An 18,860-nucleotide genomic window follows, 5' to 3' on the forward strand; every position below is an offset into this window, starting at 1 on the left:
GCCAAACCCGCTCCACAATATATATCAACGTGCATGCATATCCCTCTTATTAAAAGGTTACAATCTAAACAAAATAACATATACGAAGGGTATCCCATGCAAGGTATGAGCGATATTTCTGTACACAACAGATAACAAATTCTATTCTTATGAAGGACACATCTAACGCAAGGGACCAGCCATCCCTTCCATTCTCCATACTTTTATTATACCACTTCTATCAGCACTTATAATGCAGCTTGAGAAAGGCGTTTCTAATGAGCCAAGTTTACATATCGCGTCATAGTGGGGTTGGAGAGGTTGTCGTTCCTTATCCCGAGAGGGTCCTTGCCCTTGACGATGGACATTTGGAAGAGTGTAGAACATGGTTGGTGGTGAACCTTCGGGCATTCGACTAATCACAAATACATCAGCGAAAATTCGCCGCCAAACTATTGCATTGGCTTACCGGAAACTGACGTCCTTCTCTTTTTGAGATCCGCAGACCACGAAGCCATCTTGAGCTTTGATTAGATCCCAGTATCTCACTATCCTGTCCTCTCCAGCAGTAATCATCCATCCAGGTCCACCTTGCCCCTCACCATTCTTGTCAGAAGATCCTAACTCCGGCACCGACATCAATATAGACTCGTCCGACCTCCCCAAGCTAGTCCATCCCTGTCCGACCATAAGATCAAGTACGGCACTGGGCGGCGTGGGTAAAGGATTGGTCGCGTCAAAGTCATCAATTGGGACAAGCGAAGGCAAAGAGGGTGTCGAGCGAGCGAGCTCTGCGATAAGAGCAGCCTTATTGGGAATGACCTCTATAGGTTCGGGAACGGTCTCGGAAGGTTTACTAGATCTACGGCTCCTTATTTCGTAGACTTCCACCAATTTAGAGCTTTCGATATCATATACCTCCACGATAGGTTTCGAAGGCTGAGATTCCTCTGACTTGTTAGTCGAAGTGCCCGGAAGAGCATATGGCCATGTAGGCGATACCGAAACCATGATCCATCGACCGCGACCCCTTGACGGGTGGATGCGACAGCTGGTGACACCTCCGCCGGCTTTCCAAGACTTGAGAAGTAATCCAAAACGCAGATCCCAAAGACTCAGCACTCCGATGGAAGTACCGAGTATGAGCCAATGGGTCGATAGGCAGTAAGCGGTGATGACGCCTAGCTCTGGTGGATGCTGGAAACGTTGTTTGATTTCCATGCTTCGGATATCAAGAGTAGCAATGACAGACATCGATGTGAGTAAAAGCAATGTCGAGTCTGCAAGTTATATGATCAGCTCTGAAGCTAATATGTCATAGATATGAAGAGGGAAAACTTGCCTTGCAGATGTGAGACAAACCTTACATGACCATCAGACTCCTCGGTGTTCCAAGTTCTGATGCACTCTGCCTTTGAATACCTCGTACTACTCCCTCCACTACCTCCGCCCGTATGCACTCGCAAAACATGTACCTGACCATCCTCACTCGCCACGGCCAGGCAATATGTATTATCGATCCCACACATGGAAACTATCGGTGCTTCCATTTTGTATACCAGGCGGGGTTTCGCAGTAACACTTCTCTCCAGACGGGCTGCATCCCAGATCAATACTTGACCATCTTCTGAAGATGAAGCGAAAAAGACGCTATCGGGCGAGGTGATAATACCTGTGATCGCCCCTTCATGCTGTGTCAAATGGGCAATCATGGTCACGTTAGTTGGCGACGACGAAGCTGAAGCTGAAGACGAAGACGACGTCTTGTTGACGCGCGGATTTCGTTTACGATGGTTCGCTCCCACTCGAGGACCAAAGTCAAGAAGAGGTTCTCGGTAGTTATCCAAATCAACCTGCTCGAGGAAAGCTCTCACTCCTGGATCATGCCCTTCATAAGAGCTGGTATATGGTGCCGCAGGCTGTCCCTTAGGCGTGTTGGCTCCGCTGAGGGTGATTTGGCTGAGAGCGGTAGCATTGGGCGTTGTTCTACCCGAGATCGGCTCGTTATGTATCGTGGTAGTGCCCACCGCATTGGTATGCGATGCTCCTACTGCTGGGGCAGCTTTTGAATCCATCTTTTTCTTCTTCCCAGATCTTGTCATGGCAGTGATATCCAGTGTCGACGATAGATTGGACTCTGACGGGCTCGCGCCTGTATCTACAGACGGCTGACTAGTATGACTTGTAGTCGTCGTCGTTGCTGTAGTCGCTTTTTCTTTTGCGGTAGGTGTCTCAGGCCTTGAGAGCGGTTCAAGGGCGGCCAGTTTTCTGCGAATCTCGTCTAAGGGGTTATCAACAGGACCGCGACCGCTTCGATTAGTAGTAAACGACGTTCGGCGACTTTCAGGCTCGAGACCTGGACGGAAACGTCGGAGTTCGACTTTGGCCGCATCGACGCCGATTGTACGGGGACTGATGAAGATAGTTTGAGGCGTTACACCCAAGTCGGTCAGGGAGACAGATTTGGAATTGACAAGTGATGCCTCCGGCGGAGGGTTCTGATCGGTCGCTTCCCGCCTGCCTTACTATAAGCTACTGCTCTGGCATGCTAAGAAGAGAGAGGTCACGTACGCTTTGATAGCATGCGCTTGTTTAACAATATGCTCCTTCATCGCCTCGATCTTTTTCTCGTCCAATGCAGAGATACCGCTATCTCTCAGCCGATGACTGTAATCAACACTTCCGTCAACATATCCCTATATTGTTCAGTTATGAAATACGCACGGGTTATTTGGTGGTAATTTCTGAGAATTGATAAGATCAACCTTGGTCGATGATGCTAGCGGGGGGATATCCCAAAAGCCAGGTGGAGTGTTTTGCAGCGCCGCAACCCTTGCAGCTATCAAAGTGCTTCTCGCCAGCTATATGACACATCAGTTTCTGTCCACATTTTTTGCTTAAATAGACAAGGTACCTGTACTTACAGGAGGTAAGAGAGCCGACATTAGTGCCGCTTCATCCATCTCCTTGACATCCGAATGGAGCATAGGCCTAATCGCAGGGTAGAGAATACACCATACATCCGAAGACGGGAGGTTTTTTGCCACAGCTGCGACAAGACCCACCGCGCCTGCCCCATCAGATTTCGGTCAGCATCAGCGACTATAGAAAGTTACAGGGTAGAATATTTCAACAAACCTTGGCGAATCCATACATTTGGGTGGAACATGAACCCTTTCACAGCGAAAAAAGTATCCCATAATCGCATACGTGCAAGTAAGCCGAGAGATGCGAGGCTTGTCAGCGAGCCGATCACCCTTGCCATTACAGCTTCTTCAGGGTCTAGTCCGCGAGATATCAGCAATCTGGAAATGGGTCAACAAAGATGGATACCCACCCGCTAACGCTTGAAACATGAGCGGAAGCACGTATTCTTCCACAGCTCTTAAACCTATAAACGCTCCCACACCCACGATACCATCAAAGAACGCCAGCCGAAGCATCCAATCTTTATCATTCAAGTAAGTCATAATATGGCTGAGCACGATTTCGTTTGACTTTTGACGACCGAAAAACAGGCACAGGTCAGAAATGGAGGAGAGGATTCCGCGCTTGACAGCGGCGGCAGGGTCGACGAGGAGGGTTGTAGCTTGTTCCTCGACGGCGGCTTGAATCTCTTGAAGCATCGCATCGTAGTCGGGCTGATATTTGATGAAATAAATATTTTTTCACGGCCATATTCAACGAACTCACCTCGACAATACCAGAAGACTCAGTTCCATGAACTGACGCACCATCTTTCGCAGCCTGACTCATCTCCAACATTGTCATCGCCGCATTCGCCAACTTGACCAAAGCCTGTGCATATGTGATCCTTACGAAGATATCACTGTCCGTCGTCAAGTGCTTCATCTGCGGTAAAAGATACTCTGGGATGAACGTCGCGTTCTGTGGAGTCACCGAGGTGACGCTCTCGACGACTTGAATCAGGGTCCTGCACGCCTCAGCGCGGACATGCGGCATGTCGTCGGAGAGGAGCTCGACGATGTAGGGTATAATGCGGTCGATTTTGTCTTCGTCAAGGAGGTACGGGAGGAGATTTAAGAATAGGCGGAGGGCGTGTAGACGGGACGAAGGGAATAGACAGTGTCTAACGGAAGAGGTGATCACGTTCAAGATGAGTAGTGCCGGGCCGTCTTATCGTTTTGGTCAGCAAAATGGACTGACGGAAAACCAGTCGCATTATAAACACTCACTATCGGTTGGGCATTCACCGAGATAAGTGGCAATCCCTTCCCATTCGTCTAATAACCTGTCAATCTTGGCACCACTTTGTCCTGCTGAATGTTGCAAGAATCCCCCTTCCACATCATCCCTAAAACTAGAATCTTCCGCCTTTTCGTTGAGTGAGTTAATATAATCTTGTAAAAAAGTGTAAAAATATTCGGGAAAGATGGTTTCACGGTACTTTGAAAGGATATGGTCGAATGAGGGTCGTTTGGAAGGTTCTCTTGATAGCATTTGCGCAATCATTTCCTAAAATTCCCATTGAGCTCCATTCAAAGTATGTAAGCAAGGTGACTCACTCGGACATCGACGTCATGGATATTTTCCAGCATTCCATTCAAATTTAAAGCGCCATCGCGATACGCATACAACTCACTGAGATTAAATACCGTCCGCCCATCAGCCCACATTTCTGCCAACACACACCCAGTACTAAAGACATCCATTTCCTCTGTAATCTTCCCATCCCTCCTCGCAAACCATTCCCCACCTTCGCTCTCGGATGCCCTTTTCCGATCAGCCACTTTGGAGTCTGAGGTGTAAAATCGTTCCGGTGCGATGTAGCATGCGCGTCGCCCAGAGGTATCGAAGAAAAATGAAAAGTCGGAGGGGTCGTCAAGTGGAAGGTACGTTGGTTTGAAGGAGGATGAAAAGTCCGTCAGAAGAAGAGAGAGGGAGGAAGTGAGGAGTATGTTTTCAGACTTGATATCGCCGTGAGCAACCTATACGAAATGTCAGCAAGGAATGGACTAAATATGAGATAAAGCACTGGCCTTGCGATTGCGAGCATCTCGAAGGGTGGTTAATATTTGGAAGGCGATCCACTTCTTTTCTATATTGGCAAGGTACGGCTGTTGACTGTATCCCAAAAATGGTCAGATTCGTCTCTCGAATCCGAACAGCAAGGCACTCACCTGACACGGTCATACAAGTTTGATCCTATCCATTGCCTGATAAGATATCCGGCCTTCTCCGTCTCCACAAATGTCTGATATGTGTTCACATTCGCAAGTTCTGAAAGAATATCCCTCTCCAACTTTAATCTTCGCTGTATAACCCGAAGTGACATGGTTGCATCGGGTTTAATGAATATCTTGAGGACGATCGGCCCGAAACTATGGCGAGCTAAGATGGTCTTGAGGAACCTGGAGGATGACAAACTGGAGTAGCATGTTAAGCAGTCAGTCGATAGGCAGGTGCACTAGCCGAAAACATACCTCTTGTCGTATGAGATGTCATTGCCAAGTTCGGCAACGTAAGAATCCAGCGCCGTTGAGCTGAGGACGTTTAGCATCACTCGGGTCTATAAGAGAAGCTACATACGCTCTGGCCATGGAAGATATGTTTCCCATTGGTGCGGGCCTTATCCCATGGAATCTGGTGGTCTCGTGAGTACGATGTTCTTTGCCGACAATATGGGGGGTCGGTGTCTTGATGGAGATGCTGCTGGCGGAGACAACATGGTACCCCGCCGCAGGCATAAAGTCATGATGTCATTGTTTATTACGTAATTGTGGCCTCCACTCCCCGTGCTCTGCTACGTCAGAAATTCTTCGGCCTCTGCAGTGCGGTTGATGAATGACATTGATATATCTCAAAAACTCGAAAACTACCTCCCCCGTTACACTGCCGGAGTATGCGCCCTCTGCCTCTCCCCCTCCGGTATCTCCCCCGCTCCGCCACTCTCGGCCCCCGGAGAGCTGCTTCCGACCGGTACCTGGCGATCCACCATTTCTTCACAGAACACGCCGCCCACCCAACGACCACCAGCCCCATCTCACGCCACGTCCCTCGCCGGCTCAATTCCTCCTCCGCAAAACGCTGCCTTGACTGCCCCACAAGCCAGCCGCCTCCCAACCCCGATAATCCCGGCCCACCTCCCTCTCAAGGACATGCCCAAGAATATGCTCCCTTCATCCAGAGGCTCATACGCCAATCAAAAGCGATCGCACCCAATTCCCCACATCGACCCAGCAAAGAAGAATTGTTGGAGGCGGCGAATGGATGGTGGCAACGTATGAGGATACGGCTCAAATGGTTTACAATCAGGGGCTGGAGAAGATTCAATACCGACGATATGAGTGCATTTGCCAGCTGGTTCTTAGTTGGAAACAGTAGGTAGCGTGGCATTTCGAAAGCAGAGGCTAACCCACACTAGCTGTATGGATTCTTGTCGGAACGTGAGCATTCCTCTAGTCTCTGTTTTTCTGAAAAACTAAAATTCCATCTTAGCACAACATTCGTTTCCGCAATATTCGCTCTTGCCAACTCACTCTCGTTGCAAGAATACCTCGCTCGTTGGTTATCCGATTATATGACATACAACACCGGTGTCACTGTCATTTTCGAATCGGCCATTGTCCCCAAATGGGGGTCCTCCCTCATTACATTCAAAAACGTCTACGTTTCTTGTCGTCCTGATGAAGGTCCTTCATCCGCGCCAGTCGAGGGCGGTAAGAAACAAGTTAAGGCCGCAACCGCCAAACCTCCATCACCCATCCCGTTCTTATCCTCTGCCATTTCCCCCGAGACTTACTTGGCTGCTCGGCCTGCACCTCCAGAGGACAATTACACAATGTACGACGTCAACATTGACCAGCTCGAAGTTTCGCTCAGCTTTATGCGTTGGTTGGATGGTAAAGGTCTTGTGAAAGACGTGCGCATTAAAGGGGTCCGTGGCGTAGTCGATAGACGATCAGTCTGGTGGGACCTTTCAAAGCCTCTTGATCCCGCTGATTTTCGGCATGCGACACAAAAGGGGGATTTCGAGTTTGAGTCGTTTCATGTAGAAGATGCGCTCGTGACAGTGTATCAACCCGGGCTGAGACCGTACAATGTGTCGATATTCAATATGATCGTCGGACCGTTTAGAAAGAAATGGTTGTTTTATGATTTGATGAGCGCCGAGGGTATCACGGGACAGTTTGATAACTGTTTATTCAGTCTGCATATGCCGCAGAAACTTGGGAAATCAGTGGAAAAGGAAGGAGGAATGATCAAGCGAATGGCAAGTTTACCCACAACAATCTCCTGTCATACCACTAACTCTCAGATGACAGGCCCGATTCAGAATCGACGGTCTCCCCATCGAGCATGTCCAATACGCCTCTGGCTACACCCCACCCATGTCATGGCTAACATCCGGCAAGCTCGACGCTGTGCTTGACATCAAATTCCCCCATCACCCGGACGACCAAGTCGACCTTCAAGCTCTTTTCGCCGAAATTGGGCGGAATGTCGCTACCATCTCGCATGGCGTTCATCCAGACGATCCAGATGGAGATAAACTGAAAGGAGCGATCGAATCAGCTGAGAGCAGTTTGGTAGGGGTTATCCCGGGTCAACATCGGTTGGCGAGACCGCCTCTGCGTGCGCCGAAAAAGGGAGATTATGGGAAAGAGGAGGAAGAACGGAAAGTGGTGGTGGATATCGATCTGAGATTTAGGGATTTAAAGGCTGCTGTGCCGCTGTATACGACGGATTTAACCGTCACCAACAATGCCTTGATCAGACCTATCGTGGCGTTCATCAAGTAGGCATATCTTCGATTTTATCCTTCCATACAACTGATCGTGTATTTTTAGTGCAAACAAGACGCTAGTTCCAATCCACTGTCAAGTGGACGCCGATCTCAGCAACTTTGAAGGGTCGTGGACCCTTTTTGAAAGTATGTCCCTTTCTCTCTCTTAGCTTCACTTGCAATGGCTGACCCCAGATTTCTTTTTTACTTCCCTTTAGCCGGCTTGATGACATCCATATCTGACCAAATATACGAAGCCATGGCATTCCACGTTTCCTCTGAAGCCGCCAATTCTCGTCGTCTTAGACAAGTTTCAGTATGGGGTATACAGAGGAGCGCAGAGGTATTGATTGATATGCTGAGAGGGGTGGTTGATCCTGTTGGTGCGCAATTTGCCACGGTTTAATGAAAAGGTGTAAAGGATAAGAAGAAATAAAAAGGAGGGTTTAATGTTTTGGGTTTCTGGTATACGAAGATGTTTGTTATACTTGTTGTCTTGTATTCGTTGTATACCCTTGCCGCTATAATATCTCATCATTTCAGGACCGATATTCACGCTTTTCAGACTTCACCCTATACATGCATTGCATCGCATCGCATCAATAATTCATGTATCTTGTCACCGTTCCCCTTTGTTCAGTAGAGCACCGTCTTTCGTCCTGCGTCGATGACACTAACGAGTGCGGCTATAATGCAGATGAGAAAAAGCATTAATCCACCATTTGCTTACAACGTGTATATACTTAGCATGTTACCTAGCATGACAGCACTATTACACAGCTCATTAGAGAACTTTATTAACACGCACCACACATGACGAAACTCTACTCGTACTATTACAACATCGGAGTTAGATGACTTGGGCTTCTCTAATAATAGTACAGCTCTGACTCGTTCAATTCCCATAATGACTACACTTTCTTCGCTTTTTTCTTTTTGCCATCCTCATCAGCAGCACCAGCTGCGCTCGGCGTCCGCTTCAGACTTAAGTTGCGAGTTTTGGCAGAAGAGGTTTTGAGCCTTGCCCGAACAACAGCAGGTGGTTTGCAAAACTCTCCTTGCTCGACTTCCGTGGCTATCTGGTCATCCTTGTCGACACCCAGTTCTTCTTCAAATTCGGAAATATTGGATACCTGGCCAAATTCTATTAATTGGCTAATAAACCTAGAACCCTAGCATTAGCACTCTTGAATATATGATAAGATAAAACACAATCGCAGACTAACTCTTTGTAAACCTTGCGACGGTCAACCCATTCTTTTCGCCACCGCATAAAATCTTTGTCGATCCTCTGGATATCTTCAGCGGACATGGGCGTGATGGTCGATTGGCCTTCCGACGTGCCACGAAATGGAATCAAAGCGCCGAGAGTGATGCTATTCTGATGGAAGAGAATGTCAGCTCCGTCGCCATCGGGCATGATGAGTTGGTGTACCAACCTCGGATTTGACCCGTCCAATCTCCTTTTCCAGCTCGGTGGTCTTTGGTAATGCCGTTTTGGAAGCGAGCTCTACTCCGCTTATTTAATGCAAAAACCAGCCAATGGTATTCGACATACCACATTGAAGATGCCGTAATGATTTCTTTCCCTCTTCAAGCTCTGATTGCACACGCTTGATTTGTCCATCTAATGATGATAGTTCTTCGTTGTCCAAAACGCTCAACAAGGACTATATATTTAATCAGCGTAAAACAAGGCGCTTGACCTGGAGAGGTGCTCGCCTGGTTGTAGAGATACAGAAGCTGTTTTCCATAAGTTTTAACTGTTAACTGGCCCTTCTCTCAAATGACGAGTCAGCGCAGATAGATAACTAATTGGACAGCATAATACCTACCTGCGAGGGTAGCTAGTATCTTGACAGCGGTAGTCTTGGGCACCTGATTTTTCAAATTGGCAACAACATCGGCTATATAAAGGTACAGTAGATATGAATGTAAACATCATTGGAAATACAGAGTGTATTGATACAGGAAGGAAGGATGGAACTCACCTGATGCGTACGGTCGGTTCATCTATTAGCCAACATCATGGTATTAGCCGCTGCTCTATTAAAGGTTAAGCACACCTCTTTCATGTAGCTAAGGACCATCTGTAGTCATATAAGCCTTTGTATCATTATATTCCCCTTGTTTATAATCTTACTTCTTCGGCTGTGGTAGATTGCGCAAGATTAGTAAAGGAAGGAACACTCTATGACAAGGTCTAAGGACACACCTTCATCACCCTTGACCTGTTTTTCCTTGGTTTCTTTCTTAATGGGCATTTTGGAAGACCTGCCGTAACTCTAATATTAACTTCCCTACGGGGAGAAATAAAGGTCGACAGTGCACTCGAATCGCAGGAAGAAAGAACGTCAATCAGAGGTAAGGAAGGAAGGACAGATGTTGCCATCACCCAGTACCGCACCCAGATCCCAGCTCGATGGAGGCCCAAGCAAGTCGCGTCGTCGCTTATTTAATTATTTATAATTTAAATGCAGATTATTACGTCATGGAATCTGATGAGCCTGATAACTCATCTGGTTTAAAATTACGTAACGATTAAACATTTGAGCATCTCCTGCTGCCTGCTGCTGCCCGCTTTCTCAAAGGTATTCCGCGGGCATAGAGTTTTCAGCTGTACTTTTTCATCATCGATATCTCCCGAGTGACATATCTTGGCTCGCATTTATCCCTCATTTCTGAACAGCAACTGGTCGCCCGTCAAATCTGCCCTCTTTAAATTCGAATACTTCTATTGACAGCCGACTTTTGCCCAAAATGCCGCCCAAAGTCAAAGATGACAAGGTAAGTATCCTTTTGCGATCACAAGGGAATACATCATAGCTTACAAAGGTATTTTTATAGACCTTTGGTATGAAGAACAAGAACAAGTCTTCAAAAGTTCAGAGGCACATTGCCACCGTTCAAAAGCAGCAGGAGCAAGCTGGTAAAAGCAAGGGCGATGTGCGTTTCTCAAGCCTTTGATTGGTGAAAAAAAAGTAGTTTGCTAACGGAAGATCGAATTTTAGAAAGCCAAGGAAAGGGAGAGAGAAAAGGCTGCTGAGGCCAAGGCTGCTGCTTTGGCAAAAAAGAAGATGGAAGCCGAGTTATTCAGGCCTGCCCAGATTCAGAAAGTGCCCTTTGGAACTGGTGAGTTGCGTATATCCCGCTTGCGAATTCGGATGCTGACAGGTTCTGCTAGATCCCAAGACAGTAGGTAGAAATTAGAATCCAAGAATTGATCCGTCTATTGATAACATTGTTCAGGTGCTTTGTGTCTACTTCAAAGCGGGTCATTGTGAAAAGGGTGTGTATAATCGCTTTATGCACGTTTTGCTGATTCTTTGCGCCCACAGGTAACAAGTGCAAGTTCTCTCACGACCGAAATGTTGAACGAAAGGTGGAGAAGATCAACCTTTACGCCGATCAACGAGAGGAGAAATCCAAAGGTAAGACTTTAGCATGCGTTACTGAAAAGTGTTCATGAAGCTAACGATTATGTCAGACTCTATGGATACTTGGGACGAAGAGAAGCTCAGGAATGTCGTAACGGAAAATGGAAGGAAACAGAATAATGCAACTGATGTGAGTATTATGAAATGGTACTTTTGGATGTTTCTGACCGCGAAATAGATTGTCTGTAAATACTTCATTCAAGCTATCGAAGATAAAAAATACGGATGGTTGTGAGTGTCATCTTATCCACTAGTGTCGATCTCAATCAACTAATTTTGTCACAGCTGGGAATGCGTATGTCGGATACTTCGCTATCAGCAATTTTATTTACTTACAACAATTACAGCCCAACGGGGGTAATAAGTGCATGTACCGTCACGCCCTTCCTCCGGGTTTCGTACTCAAATCTGATAAAAAGAAGCAGGAGGAGGCGGCCAAGAAGGACCAAATATCCCTTGAGCAATTCATCGAGGTCGAGCGACACAAGCTCAAGCCTCCTCTCACCCCTGTCACTCCAGAAACTTTTGCCACCTGGAAGAAGAATCGTCTTGAGAAGAAGGCCGCTGAGCAAGAAGCTCTCGAAAAGGCCAAGGCGACGCAGAGGGCGGCTGGTAAGATGACAGGTATGACCGGTAAAGACATGTTCGAGTTTGGTGGAGAATTGTATGAGCATGTGGACGAAGGCGAGGAAGAAGATGAGGATTGGGATATCTCCCGAATGTTGGCACGATATGTGAGTAGTTGTTTGTGCCGAATGTCCAAAAGAAAGCAACTGATTGTGCTGTCAAGCGCGACGATGAGACCACGTCAACTGCGTTTGACCCTACCAAGGGAAAATTCGTCAATCCTCGGACTGGTGAAGTGGTGGACGACCCAGAGGATGAATCAGTTGCAGAAGTCGCGAAGAAAGTTGAGGACGTCAAGGTGTAGCCATAAAAGTTTCACCAATGAAAGGGTCAAGTATAGTAGCATTTGCATGGGCTATCAATGGTATATAGCAGTGTTTATCTGATTATGTATCTTTATTACTTTATTACTGTACTTAACAGATGGACAATCTTTGCTGAATATATCATTATCTCTTTGTTCAAATGAATGTCGAGCCTATATGTTCGTCGTTGCTTCTTATTTTGTTGGTGGAACTCGCGCCGAGACCGGCGCGGAAGACCGAGCCCGCCACCTCCGCTTTGGTTCTTCTGTGCCATCGCCGGTGTTAAACTGCTTTATCTTTTCGCCGCCTCTCGAACATATATCAACAGCACTGGCTGTTGAAACTACATTGCGGGTATTAAGCATAAACCATACAATCCCCGAAAGAGAAGAATAGAACCTACGGCATGTCAAATATCCAAGACATCTCAATCATCTCCACTAAAGAAGTCGACACCCCTAAACCGCATACTGTATATGTCATACAGGGTTTGTCATGGCTCTGAGCAAGTATCATGCGTTGCCTTGTATGCTGACAGTATCTTAGTAACAACACCAACCAGGACTTGGACCGTCTCACGTCGATATAATGATTTTGTTGCTCTCGATGCCGAGCTTAAATCGTCGACTGGTCAGGAGCCGCCTTCACCATTACCGCCAAAAACATGGGGTTTGTCTCTTGGCAAGAACAATAAGGATAAGGTTAGTTTTCTATGAATCATATGCATCAAACATGCGCTAAAAATCATTGTAGGTAAGGGAGCGCAAACCTCTACTAGAACAGTACCTTCGCTCTATTTTAAATACCAAATCTCATTTATGGCGATCTGCCTACACCTTTTCCGACTTCCTCTCCATTCCTTCTCATACCAGTTCAGCGAACTCATCTACTCAAAAGCCAACAACCAAATTTACATCCCAGTCATGGCTGTTAGAACACGCCGCCCTGCAGACTGTTCTTCGCTCTGCCCGATCTGCTCTTCTCAAACGCGACGCCTTGGCCTCTATGTCCAATGCCACAGGTTCACGTTCTGCTGGAGTGGAAGCGAAACGTCATTTGAAGGAAGTGGGAAATAGGCTGGAGGCACTTGAGAAAGGGCTGACTCAACTGCGCGATATAGGCGAGGGTGAAATCAGGAGACGGGAAGAATTAATAGAGGGCTTGAAGGTTGAAAGAGGCAGTTTAGCAAGGATGGCAGAGGCGGGTGTACGGACTGCTCCTTCTCTCTCTGGCAATGGTGTAACAGCGGGCAGTGAAACCGAGGGAAGACGAGGAGAGGCTTTCTCATGGGCTCTACCGGGTCAATCCATGCCTGGTGCGTTACCGTCTGGTCGTGTTTTTGGAGGTCGCCAGCCTCCCCAAGAAACCGAACAAACTCGACCGCTAGACGATCGCCAGTTGCTGCAACTTCAAACTAATCATATGGCGCAACAAGATGATCAGCTTCAAAATCTTAGCAGATTACTGCAGACACAAAGGAGGATGGGTGAGGAGATTCACCAAGAGATTGAAAGTCAGAACGAGCTGCTGGAACATATTGAGCAAGGGGTTGACAAAACGGGAAGAAAGCTTGGAAAAGCAAAGAGAGAGATGAACAGGCTGAATTGAATTCAAGCTAAATGCCTGTTGAAAAGATGCGAGAAGGGCCGATGTTGTAGCAATCTATTTCAACAATTATCCAACCGAAAGGATCGGAAAATACTCAGTGTACAGGCGTTAGGGGTTGCAACCACAAGGACCTCCTGGCTGCCGGGATTATACCCTCCCATAGGGACGGTAATTATGTGGCAGAAACCGTGTCGTATATGTAGTAGGTAGGTGTAGTAGGCTGGCATACATTAGTAGTAGGTACATGGTATAGTTCTAGCTATGTAGGGTGAAGAGCTATATGGAGGCCTGTCTGGTAGTACTGGATGTAACCTATGGCTGGCTATGGATCGTGCTCTATGACTATGCGATATCGTGTACCGAGCGAGTAGCACAACTAACTACAGCGTCCAAGTTGCAGATGTCAACGGGATCGTTAAAACTCTCGCTGTTGAAGGATGAAAGCTCGCCGTTGCCAAAGCGATTTCCCTCCAAGTCTGGCCTCGTTTCCTTTATCCAGCTGACCAGAAGCGTCGATAAGAAGTTGGCTCCCAAATGTTCCAAGTCCTCAAAAAAAGACACTTTCCAGACCCTCACTCCACCGCATAATAAGGCGGGTTATCGGAGATGGCCCTTGGGTGTTGCATGTGCTTTCGTGACTTTGTGGGTGAATATTTGCTGTGATAGCGTTGTTTGAACAATGATCTCAAGCGAAGCTGGAATGTCAAAACCTGGTAACGTCACTTTTTAGTAGTAGTCAACAACGTCTTTGTCAACCGAGCGAGGGTTCAAATTATGAATTATTGGGGGACACAGATGCTTCTACTGAGAGATCGCCCGACGAACTCCAGAATGGAGCATGAGGATGGAGGCCCACAAGCGACGAATCAAGTTGCTTGCGTCAGTTGCCTTGTCCTTCATTTCGTCCGCCAAATAGACAGTTTGTTATCATAATATCCTTCAAGTGATGAAAGGGAAGCTTTTAAAGCAGCATGCATTTGCTATGTATTGCTGCTCTCACATTAGGTAGATAACGACCTCATTACCATATCATATAAAAGGGTATATATAACAAACGATCAAAATTCGTGATAGTCATTTCAATAAGAGGGCATCTGTAGACTCTGAGGAGAGACAGGTAATTGTAGGTATGGAGAGGTAAATCTGGGACTACTGTCAATGACCGGGGTGGTAGGTGCGCTAGCAGTGTATCTGATTGGAGGAGCAGATAGGAGAGGACTTGTAGGAGCACCGGCAGAAGCGTCTGCGCTCGTGGCGCTATACCTTTGCTGCTGGTATGACTGAGCAGGAAGGAGGTTGGACGAATTAACTGAACGTGATTGCTCGACTGAAGATCTGTTCAAAGAGAGTGTGGTAGGTGTCGAGGGTTGGGAGTCCATAAAATGCTTCAACTCAGAGAAGCAAGCTATGAAATGTACGGGGCGCATTAATATCCGTCTCATACCTAATGATATCAAACTTACCTCGGAACAATGACTCGGCTCCCTTCTCCTGTGTAAGAGTAACAAGAGTGCTGTACGCCTGACTAGTGCTCGCCCTCGTGAATTCTACTCTAAACCTCACACCCTTAGTTGTCACATTGCCATTGTCTCTAACTTCGTCTAGTCTGCACTTCAACGCCTTGTGCCCGTCAATCTCCGTCACTGCTGTCCTCACGCCAATGCTGAGTAGTATTTTCCGCATCTTTTCGCGAGTATTGGAAACGTTATCTCTTGACAATAAGGTGCAGGTGGCAGGCTTAAAGTTGAAAAGATTGTTGAACCATGATCGTTTCGGTGAGTTGAAAGGTGATGTCGCTGAAGAACCGAGATCCCCAGAAGAAAAGGGGACGGATTCCACACTGAGCTTCTTCTTCTTAAGCATCCCAAAGCCATCCAAACCCCGGTGGGCTTTGAAGCCAGATGACTTGCTACCCCAAGAGCTGAGGCTTGCGTCACTAGGAAGCTCGGAATTCTCTATAATGACATAAGATGTGTCACGAGGGAGAAGAGATTCGGTGGGTTCAGAATATGCATGTTGAGCCGGGCTGAAAGGGAGTGGCCTGGAAATAGGAGGAGGGGCTGGGCGCGTAGCTCGTGGAGGCGGTCGGGGCGCTGATCGCTCGGCTTGCAAGACAGGAGCCTGGACTTCCACAGGGCTGTGGATGTACTGAGGAGACTCCACGGGGGCGTACGACCCAACAGAAGAACCTTGATAAGACGACCCAGCAGATGAAGCATAGCTCCATCTCTGCTGATTAGGTCCCGCAACAGGATGTAATCCTGGTCGGACAACAGCGGAGGGCGCACCGAGACCGAGTCCTGTGAGCGGGCTTTGAGGAGCAATTGATGCAGTAAAACCAGAGTGTATGCTAGCTACTTCGGCGTCAGTCTGGTCATCGGCAGCATCCTCGAATTGTCCTTGCTCTTCAATGACATTTTCCGTCACAGAAGACGACGGGTTGGCAGAGGGTGTCACTCCCGCAGCAAACGCAAGACAAGCCTGATAGTCACTCCCCAAGACGGCGGAGCTAGAAGTAGAAGATTGTGACGCCACTGACGACCTGGCGCTGAAACGGTTCATCTGATCAGCAATCTGGTTGAGGAAGGTCTGCAAGTTGGCGTCTTCAACGCGTGGAACGTTCAATGGTGCCGGAGAAGTAGGAGTAGTTATCACTTCGGGACGAGGACGAGACGAAGTGGTGTGTGGAGAAGGCAATTCTTTGGTAGGAGTTGCACCCTGCAAGACGATTGCTGGGGCTTGTGAAGAATTGCTAGCTCCAGAGGTGCCTCTGCTGTTAGGAGGACGAGGTCCTGCAGGGCCTCGAGCTTGAGATACTTGTTTAGTCGGGGTGGGACATTCAGGAGGGGCTTTGCGAGAGGCTTTGTTGGGTGTCGGGGCCTGAGGTCGCTTAACAGGGGTGTTGGCGACAGTCTCATTTTCTCCTAGAGGTGCAAGACGAGCAGATTGGTCTTGAGCCGGTACGCCTTTTCTACGAGCAGGGGACGAACTAGACTGTAATTGTTTTCGTGTCTGCCGACGTTCTCGAGCGTCCGCGTATTCCTCTTCCTCCATGTTGTAGTTCTCAAGATGCTTATTGCGGTACTTGATAAGAAGATGATATATGGTCTTTTCCCAAGTTTTGCTGATATGATACGTTAGGCCATTCTGGATACCATTCATGGGAAGTAAAACAGCACTTACTCTTTACACATCAACGCCTTGATGATTTCCTGATCCGAAACGCCTGACCAGAGAGTTTTCAGGTTGCCCATGATATCGGGATCAATTTCATCGACCGAGTTCACTGGGCGTTCAACTTCATCGAGCGTAGGAGGTGATACAAGGGATCTCCCAGGAATAGGACGAGGGGGCCGTGAGACGAAGAAGGGGTGACTCAGAATCTCAGGCATCTAAGGTTCGTCTTAAGCTAATATACGCAATGAACGAGGCCCGGACTTACGGTTATACGCTTCTCCGGGTCTTTCTCTAGCATCCTTTTCAATAAATCTCTGGCTGGATCTTTGATTTCGTCAGGCATCTCGAAGATACCGATCTTCACCTTTTGCAGCAGGGAGCGAATATTGTCATCGTCGAATGGAAGTCTACCTGTAAGAAGGGCGAACAGGATAATACCACAAGACCAAATGTCTGATGATGAACCATGGTACGCTTTGCCCTGTGGGATACTCATCAGACCAACTCTCTGAAATTTTTGTTAGGGACCTACTGCTACAATCTCGGGACTCGCGTAATGGGGACTACCACAACTTGTTTCGAGCATTCTTTCGCCAGCTTCCCAAGCGGCCATCCCAAAATCTGCCACTTTAATGTTCTTGTCCTTGTCAAGAAGCAAGTTCTCGGGTTTGAGATCGCGGTGACAAATATTGAAGCGGTGGCAGTAGTCAACAGCGTAGATGATTTGCTGGAAATAATGAAGCGCTTCTGATACTGGGAGTCGACCGCGCTTGACGAGATAGTCAAACAGTTCACCTCCAGGCACGTATTCCATGATCAGATAACTAACGGGCGATCAACGCGGATAGGGGCAGGGCATCTCTCGATTACTCACAGTTCTGAGCTGGTCTCCCACACATCATACAAGTTGAGCACGTTGGGATGGTCAATGAGTTTCATAATTACGATCTCCCTCTCAATACCAAGCAGGACCTTGTCAGCCCTTGCACCCGCCTCTGACATGGACATCCGTGAGTTGAGAATCAAACCCTTGGGTACGATTTTGATGGCGGCATATTTGCCTGTCACGGCGTGTTTGGCGATCTTGACACGGCCTATCGCGTAACGCACAGACATCAGCATTTTTATCATATCGTGCACAGACGTTGATGCCGTTCGTTGTGTGACAGACGCTATCATATCAACACCCACCTGAACTCCCTTTCCCAATCGTCCTCCCTATACGCCATTGTCCAATATACTGCTTCTCATCACGCGTACCAGAACCATTAGTTCTCTTTCTTGTAACTGTGGCCTGTCGTTGATTCGTCGCCCCGTCATCGTGGGCGTTTGATGATGACGGCATTGCCGTTTACGTCGCGTACTGTATTGATTACTGGCTTTAATATACTCGCAAAGGCAAGATACAAGCTGAGTGATTGAGCGACAGAGGGGCGGTTGTGTCGTTTAAGGCGTTATAGATTATGTCGTGGGCGGTGTTTGTTGCAAAATTCAACGCAAACAAGACAGCAATGTCGATTGTACTCGTCGAAAAGTCGTCGATAGTGTCGTATCCTAGTTCCTCGTTGTGTCGAGTCCAGTGATGAATTGGTAGGTAAAGAGAGACTATCAGATAGTGGGATTGGAAACAAGGAATAATAGAAGGAAGCTGTCGTAAGGAATGACAAAAGCAGAGATGTGCAAGTCAGCTGCGTAGAAGTGGAAAACGGCTGGTGAAAGGGGCGCGCAGGCGCAGATAGAATCGGGGTTCAGCCGCAAGCTACGAGCAAGGAGAATTCTCGCTTCCTGTATCTTGTAGCGCCTGTTTACCAAAATCATGACTACCCTGAGCTAAATGCCAGAAATCAGCCGCGCAGGTGAAAGTTCTGCGGTGCAACACCTAAGGCCAATCAAAATCAAAGGGTCCAACGGTTTTTTGCCGTACAGGGAAAGACGTGAAATATCCCGTTGTTTGGCCACTTTTTGCGTAACCTCATGATG

At 47.6% G+C, this 18,860-nt stretch overlaps 6 protein-coding genes; 3 read left to right on the forward strand and 3 right to left on the reverse strand.

The window, feature by feature from the left end:
* Nucleotides 1-11: 11 nt before the first annotated feature.
* CNAG_02680 (VPS15 protein kinase) lies at nucleotides 12-5,687 on the reverse strand (the record flags this gene model as incomplete). XM_012192555.1 has 15 exons in its annotated part: nucleotides 12-394; nucleotides 449-1,259; nucleotides 1,322-2,496; nucleotides 2,551-2,646; nucleotides 2,704-2,840; nucleotides 2,904-3,049; nucleotides 3,118-3,261; nucleotides 3,317-3,620; nucleotides 3,673-4,115; nucleotides 4,176-4,455; nucleotides 4,506-4,928; nucleotides 4,980-5,064; nucleotides 5,121-5,366; nucleotides 5,424-5,483; nucleotides 5,530-5,687. The coding sequence occupies 15 exons, from the start codon at nucleotides 5,685-5,687 to the stop codon at nucleotides 163-165; spliced, it is 4,740 nt and encodes a 1,579-aa protein (XP_012047945.1). The 3' UTR covers nucleotides 12-162.
* Nucleotides 5,688-5,794: 107 nt separating this feature from the next.
* On the forward strand, nucleotides 5,795-8,325 carry CNAG_02679 (mitochondrial distribution and morphology protein 31). XM_012192556.1 has 6 exons: nucleotides 5,795-6,320; nucleotides 6,365-6,386; nucleotides 6,439-7,213; nucleotides 7,266-7,738; nucleotides 7,791-7,873; nucleotides 7,945-8,325. Exons 1-6 carry the CDS (start codon nucleotides 5,843-5,845, stop codon nucleotides 8,130-8,132), a joined length of 2,019 nt encoding a protein of 672 aa, XP_012047946.1. The 5' UTR covers nucleotides 5,795-5,842; the 3' UTR covers nucleotides 8,133-8,325.
* On the reverse strand, nucleotides 8,285-10,125 carry CNAG_02678 (hypothetical protein). XM_012192557.1 has 10 exons: nucleotides 9,942-10,125; nucleotides 9,870-9,877; nucleotides 9,793-9,816; nucleotides 9,718-9,739; nucleotides 9,562-9,633; nucleotides 9,449-9,507; nucleotides 9,285-9,396; nucleotides 9,166-9,236; nucleotides 8,953-9,107; nucleotides 8,285-8,890 (listed from the first exon to the last, which is right to left on the reverse strand). Exons 1-10 carry the CDS (start codon nucleotides 9,988-9,990, stop codon nucleotides 8,638-8,640), a joined length of 825 nt encoding a protein of 274 aa, XP_012047947.1. The 5' UTR covers nucleotides 9,991-10,125; the 3' UTR covers nucleotides 8,285-8,637.
* A 172-nt stretch (nucleotides 10,126-10,297) lies between these two features.
* On the forward strand, nucleotides 10,298-12,286 carry CNAG_02677 (cytoplasmic protein). XM_012192674.1 has 11 exons: nucleotides 10,298-10,513; nucleotides 10,574-10,672; nucleotides 10,738-10,858; nucleotides 10,911-10,921; nucleotides 10,976-11,015; nucleotides 11,065-11,157; nucleotides 11,214-11,293; nucleotides 11,342-11,394; nucleotides 11,449-11,458; nucleotides 11,511-11,897; nucleotides 11,954-12,286. Exons 1-11 carry the CDS (start codon nucleotides 10,487-10,489, stop codon nucleotides 12,092-12,094), a joined length of 1,062 nt encoding a protein of 353 aa, XP_012048064.1. The 5' UTR covers nucleotides 10,298-10,486; the 3' UTR covers nucleotides 12,095-12,286.
* A 105-nt stretch (nucleotides 12,287-12,391) lies between these two features.
* On the forward strand, nucleotides 12,392-14,067 carry CNAG_02676 (hypothetical protein). XM_012192673.1 has 3 exons: nucleotides 12,392-12,583; nucleotides 12,642-12,796; nucleotides 12,849-14,067. The coding sequence occupies exons 1-3, from the start codon at nucleotides 12,502-12,504 to the stop codon at nucleotides 13,701-13,703; spliced, it is 1,092 nt and encodes a 363-aa protein (XP_012048063.1). The 5' UTR covers nucleotides 12,392-12,501; the 3' UTR covers nucleotides 13,704-14,067.
* A 584-nt stretch (nucleotides 14,068-14,651) lies between these two features.
* On the reverse strand, nucleotides 14,652-18,624 carry CNAG_02675 (CAMK/CAMKL/GIN4 protein kinase). XM_012192558.1 has 7 exons: nucleotides 18,072-18,624; nucleotides 17,755-17,974; nucleotides 17,413-17,704; nucleotides 17,146-17,361; nucleotides 16,887-17,095; nucleotides 15,167-16,827; nucleotides 14,652-15,108 (listed from the first exon to the last, which is right to left on the reverse strand). The coding sequence occupies exons 1-7, from the start codon at nucleotides 18,223-18,225 to the stop codon at nucleotides 14,783-14,785; spliced, it is 3,078 nt and encodes a 1,025-aa protein (XP_012047948.1). The 5' UTR covers nucleotides 18,226-18,624; the 3' UTR covers nucleotides 14,652-14,782.
* Between the last annotated feature and the right edge of the window lie 236 nt (nucleotides 18,625-18,860).

Source organism: Cryptococcus neoformans, chromosome 3 (genome assembly GCF_000149245.1).
Source record: "Cryptococcus neoformans var. grubii H99 chromosome 3, complete sequence".
NCBI lineage: Eukaryota > Fungi > Basidiomycota > Tremellomycetes > Tremellales > Cryptococcaceae > Cryptococcus > Cryptococcus neoformans.